Source organism: Alosa sapidissima (assembly GCF_018492685.1).
Source record: "Alosa sapidissima isolate fAloSap1 chromosome 19 unlocalized genomic scaffold, fAloSap1.pri SUPER_19_unloc_1, whole genome shotgun sequence".
Classification (NCBI taxonomy): Eukaryota; Metazoa; Chordata; class Actinopteri; order Clupeiformes; family Clupeidae; genus Alosa; species Alosa sapidissima.
In genome coordinates, this window is record NW_024582117.1 from 175353 (window position 1) to 186651 (window position 11299).

The 11299-nt window shown below is 40.1% G+C and overlaps 1 protein-coding gene across 1 annotated transcript; it reads right to left on the reverse strand.

The window, feature by feature from the left end:
* Positions 1 to 383: 383 nt before the first annotated feature.
* Positions 384 to 9810, reverse strand: LOC121700823. Its single transcript, XM_042084046.1, has 6 exons — positions 9573 to 9810; positions 8473 to 8538; positions 7684 to 8128; positions 7126 to 7254; positions 988 to 1116; positions 384 to 826 (listed from the first exon to the last, which is right to left on the reverse strand). The coding sequence occupies exons 2-6, from the start codon at positions 8536 to 8538 to the stop codon at positions 807 to 809; spliced, it is 789 nt and encodes a 262-aa protein (XP_041939980.1). The 5' UTR covers positions 9573 to 9810; the 3' UTR covers positions 384 to 806.
* Positions 9811 to 11299: the final 1489 nt, after the last annotated feature.

Below are 11299 nucleotides of genomic sequence, written 5' to 3' on the forward strand. Positions count from 1 at the left end.
TTCATTCTTTGTAATTATCCACACCAAAATAGCATTCACAATAATATAACAAAAGAAAAACCAAAAATACTTAATGTGATGGTACAGTATGAACACATTGGCTCTCTGTTTGAGCCAATACCATAATTCATGAAAATGTTGGAAAAAAAAAAAAAAAAAAAAAGTCCAATATACTGTAGGGGTCATTTTCCAAAAGAAATTGCACTAAAAAGATGCAGTCAGGGATTTTAAGCAATTGAAATTGAGCAATGGGCTTGACCCATACAATTTGCTGTCGCAGACTTCACCTAGATAAATCAACTATATTATTTTTTTTATATTTATACATTCATCTGTATGCATTTACCATTATTTGTAACTTCTTTTGGAAAATGACCCCCACAACCCTCCCATCCACTGCAAGGAGCCGTCCAGTTTTACACTCTCTCCTTTCCACCACCCACCCAAACCCCACTTAGCGGACGGAATAATGCAAACATAAACTCATAATAATGTCCTATAAAACATAGTCAGAACATAAATACTTACCAATTCAAAGATAAATGTCATTAATCACAAAAAAACATTACAACAGTGAGATCAGGATTGCTTCATGAAAACTGTAATATGTCTGCACAACTTCAACAACAACATCTACTGTGTCTTTAATGTAGACATGATCTATTAATGTACCTTTTTCTGTTGTAGCTGCTTGCACATGTTGAGTATATCCATGCCGTTCCAGTAACTTGAGAATTGTGGACGATACAAAGATATCCTCATTGAAGTCTCCCATTATGATTTTCCTCCCTGGATGCTTTTCAAGTTCAAAGATGACCTGTAGTAACTGTTCTCGAAACATGTCAATCTTATATGAACTAGGCCTATACAACACAACAGCAGACAAATTTGCATGAGGTATTTGAAAATATAGACATTCTAAATTGCATTTTTCTGGAATTAACACCTGCATGTCAATATTTTCTGAACAATATACACCAACTCCACCTCTTTGTTGTGGTTTCAGAGCTGCAAAGGCTGGCTCAGAGTCATCGTAACAGTTTCCTCTCGGATTGTGTTTGAAGACGTATCCTGGAAGTTGTGGCTCTTCTTCAGTGTCTACATTGAGCCACGTCTCTGTTAGGCAAATACAGTCAGCGTTCATGAGGGCTTTGTGGGATTGAACATCCTGAATGTGAGCATTCAAACTCTGTACATTGTGAAGTGCTACTGTGCACACAGGGTTCATGTTGGATGAAACGGATGTTCCAAAGTTAAACTTAGGCAAGCTTTTCATAGCCAGATCTACTTTGTTGTCACAGAATATCGCAGATTCTTTGAAGTCCTCAATTGTCAGCCCACCTAGAGTTCTCACACGACTCAATGCAACATATGCTTGCCCTGGAGCAAAGATCTTCTTGAGTGATACAACAGCCCCTTCAACAGTAAGCCCTTGACATTTATGTACAGTTACTGACCAGGCCAGGCTAATCGGCAGTTGCCTTCGTACTCCACCATTATTAGCCACTTGTTCCTCTTGCACTTCCACTATTGTTGTACGCTCAGAAACCCTTTTTGCTTTTGACCTCTGGATCTTTCCAACATTAGGGTTTTCAAACTCCACATGGATAGCTGCAGGGATGTCATCCTCTTGTTGACTTTGAATGATTTCCACGACTGTACCACATGCTCCGTTGACAAGGCCATCAGACACATCTATGTTTTTCCTCAACATGACCCTTGCACCAACACCCAATGAAACACATTTAGGCAAGCAAGAGTTGAACACTTTTGTGTGAAAGCCAACTTTACGTTCCATTCTTCCAGTTTTGGGATTTCTGACAAAATCTTGAGCATGTATACTGATTGCGTCTGGGCAGGTCTCTTGCAGTCTCTTCACATTATATTCATCAACCTCTGCATTTGTAGCATACATGTGAATGTCTGTAGATTCCTCACCAGTTTCACACCGCTTCAATGTGAGAACATCATGGTCACTGAGAGGTTCATTCTTTTTACGGACTCTGAGACGATTAAGCATTTCTGCAAATGTTGCGTTCTCTTGTCTAACGACTTTGGTCAGTTCAGCAACTTCAAAGTTGTTCTCCCACAGGTTGGCTCCTTTGGTTTCAGCAAAAAGAGGTGTGCCTTTCACTGGCTTCAATTGGAAAAAATCACCAACACAAATCAGGGAAATTTTTCCAAACAAGGAATAATCACCAGTCTGCTTGATTTGACGCAGCCTACCATGAATGTAGGCCAGAAGACGGTGGTCGACCATGGACACTTCATCAATGATCAGAATTTGCAAGCTGCCCATTTTGGTTCGTAAAGAATTGACTTTCTCATCACCTAGTGGTTGATATGGCAGTCTGACATTTGCACCAATGGAGAATGTATTGTGAATTGTTGCAGCACCAATGTTATATGCAGCCACACCAGTAGGTGCTGTTAGAACCACAGTGAGATCCTCAGGATTTTCAGCAATCTGTGACAACAGCCTGGTTGATTCATAATGTATCGCTTTGATTAAATGGCTTTTTCCCGTTCCTGCTCCACCAGTAATGAATAATCGTAATGGTTCAGGATTTTGTCCAAACAGTTTCTGCAAACACCACCGACGAACAGCATAGAATATGGCAGATTGTTCTTCATTTAATGATCGTAATAAATGCACTGCATCCTGTCTGGGCATTGACACATGATTTGTTTCCAAAGCGCATGTAGTCTGTGGGTTTGCTGTCAGGTCAGGAATGAGCTCACCATCACCTTCATCATCTACAACTTTGTCTTTAATCAGATCCAAACAACGAAGACGCTCCCTTTCTGTTTCAGGACATATCTGAGCCCAGGCATCTTCTAAATCAAGGTTATCTTCCAGCAACTGTTTAGCTCTATCGATCTCATCACTTTCTTTTTCAAATAAAGCTTTGTTAGTATCCACAATCAACTGCACTCTTTGGACATCAATGCCACATTTCACTGCACCATTTTTATAGAAATGCTCATATGCATCAAACTGGGGTGGTTTGAGGTGACAGTCTTCATAGTAAGGCAAAAACAGTTGCAACAATGAATGAAAGTACTTTTCCAGGTTTTTTGTGGGAGAAAACCTGGGATACCTCACGACAGCAGGTTCCGTTCGAGTCCTTCGTTTCACAAAGCCACAGTTGTTGTTGAGCTGTATTATGTCATGCAAATCTTTTTCAGATGGAACCTGCGACTTTGATACAACTCTGTATTCAGAACAAAAACTGGCAAGGCATAAATTGTCAAATTGTGCATTCTTGGGTCTGTTCTTATATCTCTCAATCACATTGGTCATCCAAATGCTGCTGTCATCATTACACTGTTGGAACTGAGCTTTGGTTTGGAGTACATGTAAGGGTAAACTCATCCTAACAGGATTCTCACCAATGGGAATGAACTGTACATCACGAGAGCATTCTTTCAAGTGCATGTGTGTTAATCGATACACTGCCTCTTGAGCTGAAACTTCTCTGTTGTGTAGGTATACACTTCCAAGCTGTTTGAATGCTGCTTTTGCATCAAGGTTGCCATTCATGGCCTCATCTTGTGTCCGTTGTAAGAGCAAACCCATTTCTTGTTCTGCTTTTGTGATGTACGACAGTATGTAGACAACAACTGAAAAGGCATCTGTGACATACTGGATGTCCATATTGCCTTGCCAAGCACGAAGTAAGTCTTTGTTGTACTGGTTCACCCAAATGTCTCTAGGATTTCGTTTCAGTACAATGCTTTTCTTTTTGGAACATATGTTGTACACCTTTTCAAACATACCTTGATCTATTCCAAGAGACTCAAAAAATGCATCAGTTGTGTCAAAATTCATGTCAGGAATGGTCAATGCAGTTTTGACTTTCTTCATTATTGCACTTGCACTTTTATGGTCATCGTTGCCATTAAAATCCTCACAGTTACCACCTCTTGTGATGAAAGTACAACTTGATGGTGGTCGTGGGAAATTGAACCTGCACACTGTGTTTTTCTTGCGGCAAGTCTTAGAGTGTCTTGTGCTGTGCCTTTGTACGCTGCTCACAACCTCGAAGAGCTCTGCATCAGTTTCTGGTGGTATCTCACAGGTGATGTATGTATCTATGAAATGTGCCACTTCATCATCACTCTCTCTATCAATCTTGGGAGCATTTTCAACCCAAAAGAGACAGTGGACATGAGGAGAACCACGCTGTTGAAATTCAACACGATAAAAGTAGTCCTTTATTTTCCCTATGGGTTCTGCTGGCGACATGATTACATCACGGAGAAAACAATGCCATCGGTGATCAAACATTCTTGCCGCTGTCACAGGGTTTCGACGTATGAGTCCACATTTGTCAGACCAGTCAAGATCGTCAACAGCTGTTTGTTTACCTTCTATTCTTAGAATAGAGTTCAGCATTTCAGGCCATCTCAAATCTGCAGAGCTAAAAGATGCAAAGAACGTGGGTATGGAGAGTTGTCTTATCATGGCAAATAAATCTTTCTGAACTGACATCCAGTATGGAGGTGTGCCACGAATTCCTCGTAAGAACTTGTATCCTTCGTCATTGTGCAATATTTTACTCAATGAGTCGGAGTTCAACAGCATGTCTGGTGATGCATTTTTCAGAGAGAAGTTGCCGCCACCTTTGCGTAATGCCACCGATACACCGGATACAACTTGATGCACCTCTGAAATGTATTGTGCGAAAAAAATGAAGTCTGTGTTCTGTGCAAAACGTCCATCTGCATTGAGAATACGTGTATTCAGGTACCGTGCCAGAGTTATTTTGGACTCTCTTTCATCATGGAATGTAGGTCCACCAGATGGATACAGAACAGGAAAACATTTTGGTTCGTTTGTTTTATCAGACAGCAACCTCACTGGACTGTTACCTTCACCTGGTGCCACATTAAGTATATCCTGAAAATTCTGGTCAATGATCTCTGAACCCAGATCAACAGGTTGTAATGATGTATCTGACAAAAGCCCATTCTGGTCTTTGATATAAGTCAGATCTTCCTCTGCTTGTTCTTCAGGAATATTTTCATCATCACTGTTAGCAGCCGTTTCCTGTTTGGTATTTTCCTGATCAGTGTCATTCAGAGAGTTTACCCATTCATCATTCATGGTTACATCACCATACCACTTATTGTTTGCCATCAAATACTGAAGAGCATTTCTGACACGATCAGTGTGGACATACATGTACTCATAATGACCTTTGAATGTCAATTTCCGTTTCAATTTGACTCGTATCATCTTGTCGTCACATTCATTTCTTGGAAGAATATTGGTCACATCTGTGCTGTTAATAGGAACAGAGACGCAAGGACCATGGCAAGCCCTTTGACGGCCTCGAGGCAAACACAACAGCTTCATAAAGGGAATGTGACGTGCAATAAGATGTTGTTCCAAAGAGTTAAGACATTTCAGTTCTGCTGGAATTTCATCCAAATGCATGTTGTTAACAACACTCTCCTCAGGAAGCTTTTCTGCGAGTATTTTCCGATTACAAGTATAGCAAATCCACAATTTGTTTGATGGGCTATCAGACAAATGGCATCCCTGCTCGCATTCAGGATCACACACATGTAGATATTGCAATGTTATGCATCTATTAGCCAGTGCAGCAACTTCTGCTCCTTTTTTTTCATAACAATGACTTCTACACTCGACCACCTGCTTCCTGAATAGTAAACGATGACATACTGAGCATACATATTCAGGACCACAACTGACCTCCTGACGGAAATAACGAATTGCAAAGTCTATGTCTTTCTGGTTTTTTTTCCACTTTGCATAACTTTTACAACTCCGTTTTATTTTATTTGCACGGGTGTTTTTGTTTTCTCTGTATGTTTTCTTGTTGTCCTCTTTGATTTTGTTCTGAAAAATAATGTTGTTCTTGTATTTTGTACGACTATAACCACAGACAAGAGTCTGGAATGGCTTGTTGGTCTTATATTTGACTTTGGAGTGATCACGGACAAGAGTCTGGAATGGCTTGTTTGTCTTATATTTGACTTTGGAGTGATCACGGACAAGAGTCTGGAATGGCTTGTTTGTCTTATATTTGACTTTGGAGTGATCACGGACAAGAGTCTGGAATGGCTTGTTTGTCTTATATTTGGCTCTAGAAAGCTTGCGTACCATTGCTTGAAAGACAACATTTGTCCTATATCTCACTTTAGAGCAGTCACGCTTCAATGTCTGATATTTGGGATCAGAAGTATATTTATTCCTAAGACAGGCAAGCTTTTGCTCTCTGTGATCACGGTCATTGTGGTATCTCATGCGTTTCTTAGCATTCACATTGTCTGATTTATCTTCCAACTTCCTTTTTCGTGTTGATCTCAAGTTATCATCAATCTTGACTGGCCGGCATGTTCCCGCACAAGGCTTTCCTACATCTTTGTGTTGTACACATGCAACAACTTCATAATGGTTTCCAGTGTGATTCAAATAGATGCAATTCTCTCGACATGCCTGTGAGTCAATAGGTCTGTGCAGATTCCATCTTCCATCATTAAAAGTAATGATAGTTGTTTGCAAAAAGTCAGCGGCAGCAAAAATATCAATTTCTTTTGCCCATGAACCACAGTAGTAGATTCTTGATTTAGTGACGTAGTCCTGCACAGATGTGTATTCATCCCTCAAATATGTTTCAAATTTGGTGCTGTTTGTCTTAAGGTGTCGCACAACAGCCCGTCTGATTTTCAGATGCTTGTCTTGATTGTGACATATAGTGAAGGCCAGGCTACGGTAAAAACAATTCCCATCTGGCTTTATGCTTTCTGTCTTACAAGGACATCCCATGTCATCAACATCAGTTGTTGCCAATAGGCCTACATCAAAATGTACATTTTGAAGATCTAAACATGTGCACAGTGCATCCTGGTCCTGATGAGTTAAAGGTTTAAACGCCCGTTTCTGAACTCTTACATCACTTATAATGACATCACTTGCTTGCAAATTACACATTAAAGGTTGAAAAGAGTGTTTGGAAGATTCCACATCGACAACAATAACATCATCTATTTCAAAGTAATTTTCTTTAACATCCTTACTGATCACTTGTTTTAAAACATCACTGTAGCATGGTCTGCTGTTTCTATGAGAACTTGTGTCTAGTAGAGGCTTACCCTTCATCACATCGCTGTAGACTGGAAGGCAGTTTGCAGAGCTTGTGGTACAGCTGGATGCATTGTTCATCTGGGTGCTGCCATCAATTACTCTTGCATTGACTCCGGTTAATTCAAAGCGTGGTGTGCCTATACCAAAACATCGTGCAAAGTTGTACAGAAAGGTAAACAGAGACTCTACAGAGCTAAAGTAAGCAACACAACTTGCCTCTTGACCTTTCTGATTAACTTTCCCACTGGCATGTGAATCAATAAAGGCAAACCTGGATCCTTCTTTCACAATAGCACACGTATTAGCACATATAGTTAACAGGCAGGCATCATAACTCAACAATGTTCGCTGTATTGCTACATCAAAAGGCATAGCAACATCACGTAATGCATGGTCATAGTCATCAACATGAACAATACCAGTGAAAGGCTCAGCAAAGTCTATAGTAAAAACACAATTCCACAATCTGTGCCGTCTTGGCAGTTCAGACACTGCAATGTAACCCCTTCCATCAACATGGTCTCTTATTTTACCTTGAGCTCTCATGGACCTGTAAAGGACAGTACCTTGGACCAAAACTTCATCTAAATCTTCAGGTTCCCAGGTCAACACACTCTTTATCTTGCACATCAAAACTGCAGTCAGACTGATGGCTCCACACTGCTTGTTACGTGCATTTCCAAACCGTGCATGACCTTGATGAAAAGACCCCATCAGCACAGATCTCTCTGGAACACAAGGCTCAGTTATACAGACACATTCTTTCACAGAATTTGTAACAGTAGGTTGGTTTGTTGGATATTCAGGCACAATTGTAGGCAAGTTTTGACAAGTTTTGACAGTTTTTGGAAGGTATTGGAGGGTATTGGAAGGTATTGGAGGGTATTGGAAGGTATTGGAAGGTATTGGAAGGTTTTTTGAGATTGGTTGGGCTTCACAAGGACGCCCAACCTTGTCACTGGAACCCAGCTCATCCAGTGCATTTCCCACCAGAGACCTCTTACTCTGCATCTGTAACACAGAAAGCCCATCATAAACAATCAAGTCTAACATACTATATTTCCATAATAATATAATACAGTTGCATTGTAATTATTCAAGTAATTCTAATATACACACACACTTTCAGTACAACAACGCATATATTTGTTTGCATAAAAGCTCTTCAACAACTTCTTAATTTAGACATAGGCTTACAGTCTTTCAAATTAAATCAAATATTCAAATTTTTAGCACCACATTTACAAGAAAGAGAGCAATAAGAATGTGAGGCAACATGTGTTCAACATTACATGATTACTATTAAAATCACACCATCATAACTGTGTGGGAAAAATGAACGGAGGACACCTGACCTCTGTGGACCTCAACTCGGCCTGTCTCTTCTTGGCCGCCATGGACCGCTTATTGGGACGCGGCATCTGCAAAGCACACAGAAAACACATCAGTCCAACATGCTACATTTCCTTAGGTGACACTAATAATTTAAATCAGTTATAATTAACACAAAAGATTTTAAACTCCAACATGGGCATATCTACTAGATTTAAACTCTTAAAGATGTAGGCTAGTTGTTACCTACCATCTTGCACTAAATACTTACTGCACAGCATACTTTCTAGTATGAATACTACTGTAATTATTCCAAATATCAATATAAGCCATTTTTCTGTTATCCATTTGTAATCAGTGGAGTGTACACATTTTCAAATTTCACTACAACTTGTATACTGACTGTATACAACAAATAAAACCCTCAAACTTTTAACACTTACCTTCACCAAACTCAAATCTATCTGGAAAGGATACATGTCTCAATAAAAGATTGTCAGATACATCCTTGGCATTTACAATGAAATAGATAGATACGTTGAACTTTAACACACATGTGTTTTCTAGCCAGTCTTAGAATTTACCAACACATTTTCCCAATCAAACACACTTGAAGAAACAATATCAGTCAACATAAAAACAAGAAGAATAGTTAAAGCAGCACTACAGGGTTCTAATCTAAAACCAACAAACTAGCTAAGCCTAATAAGCACACATAACACCCAACAGAAGTGCCAAGGAAAGATCTGTATATTATGCCTTCAAAATGTGCCGAGTTACTATTAACTCACCTGTGACATTCAATTAAAATACACCAAATAACAATGCTATAGCCTCAGTTAATCTAACAGTTTTACAGTTAGTTCACTGAAAGACATCATTACCAACTCAATGTCAAGTATGCTATACAATACACATGTCTTGTACCAAATGTAACAATTTATTAACTCATTAAAATCCAGCAACATCACTTTTAAAGCAGCTATGATATATAGTCAAACTGTAGAAATAAAAGCATATGCCTAACTTCAATTTAGGTAGGCTACTGCACTCATAATGAGAACACATGATTTGCAAACTCAACAATTCAGAATTCAACTCAAAACATATAACACCAACTTACTTCCACTCCACTTCAAGTCGTCTACTGCTTGTATTCACCAGGACACAAACTATGTAGGTAGGTAGCCTAATCCAAAAAACAGTCCGAGGTCGTAGCACGTTAATGAGTAAGGCAGTGAGGGAATCCTTAGTCCAAATCTGTTGAACAGTCCGATGTCTACTCAAATGAGAGTAATGATTTTCAAAATTCACTATTCGTAGAGAGCAGAAACAAGCAATAACTTGTGGTTCGCACAAGATCACACAACAATTCCGCAGAGACTTTTTTCCGCCGATCACAGCTTAGATACTGTGACTGATTCAATCAGCTGATTTCACTCATCAGCTGCAGGTGCATTGACAGCAGACTGTGCAGATTGGAAGCAGGTGGGGTGGCGAGTGCACAATGCAGAGTGATAGGTAGCAGGACAGATAAAACCTGGCTCAGGATCTAGAAGAGCTGGGTCGGTCTCTGATGTGGACTTGTGAACACATCCTGACGACAGACAATACATTTGGTGACCTTCGACCACTAGGGGCGCTATAATTAGGAAGACTTTCTCGTATTGACACCAAACTTGGTACGTTGACTCGTGAACACATCCTAAAGACCCACAATAAATTTGGTGATTATTTGACCACTAGGGGCGCTATAATTATCAACACTTTCACTTATCGCAACCAAACTTGGTATTTGGACTTGGGACTACATCCTGAGGACACACAATTAATTTGGTGTGCTTTGACCACCAGGGGTGCTATATTTATTAACACTTTCACCAATTGAAACTAAACTTGGTATGTGGAGTCATGACCCCATATTAAGACTGCACAATTATTTTGGTGACCTTTGACCACTAGCAGTGCTATAATTATCAATACTTTGACCAATTTAAACCAAACTTGGTATGTGGACTTAGGACTACATCTTGAGGACACACACTAAATTTGGTGACCTTCTAATCCAGTCCAGTCCAATCCAATCCAATCAAGTCCAATCCAATCCTACCTAACACAACACAGTCAAGTCCAGTCCAGTCCAATCCAATCCAATCTAATCCCAACTCCTGCTCAACTGCTTGGCCCCCACATTGCTGCTTGCAGCTATATTTATTACACATCTTTCCTCTGCCATTGAAGTCTATGGCAGCCCATAGAACCGTCTGGTGAAAAGTTGTGAAATTTGGCACACTAATTAGGCTGCGTCCCAGAATTAATTTCACCAAGTTTCGAGTCTGCACCACGAGCGCTCTAGCGCCACCAACAGGCCAAATTTGGACATGCGTTCATGCATGTAACTTCTGACCCGTTGGCCCGATTTTGAAAAATGAGGTACCATTGGAATCCTTGGACCAGGCCGAGTTCAACGCACCCTATGACGTCATTTTCCGCCATGATGGATTTTCCGCCATATTGGATTTTAGTGAAAGTGAAACTAATTTTTCACAGGTCACAAATTTTGTCCGATCGTCACCAAACTTGACATACATGATCTTCAGACCAAGCCTAACAAAAGTTGTGGTGTTTTGTCTTCGGAACTTAAACCGTTCACCCGTAATATCCAATTGAAACTTGCGGCGAAGCCGCCAAACAGGAAGTGAGCTCATATCTCAGCAATCCATTCATCTATCATAACCAAACTAAGTACATGGACTCAGGACCCAATCAGGGGGACGCTCAAGAAATTTGGTGACCTTTGACCTCTAGGGGGCGCTGTAATTAAGAAACATGCCTTTTGGCCTGTAGCAG

Excerpts from the sequence above, each read along its gene's own strand:
- LOC121700823 (XM_042084046.1), bottom strand. The coding sequence starts at position 8,538 with ATGCCGCGTCCCAATAAGCGGTCCATGGCGGCCAAGAAGAGACAGGCC. Across the intron at positions 7,255-7,683 it reads AGATGAAGTTTTGGTCCAAG|GCACACCACGCTTTGAATTA; the intron begins GTACTGTCCTTT and ends GTTTTGGTATAG. Across the intron at positions 827-987 it reads TCTGAAACCACAACAAAGAG|TTACTACAGGTCATCTTTGA; the intron begins GTGGAGTTGGTG and ends TTTCGAGAACAG.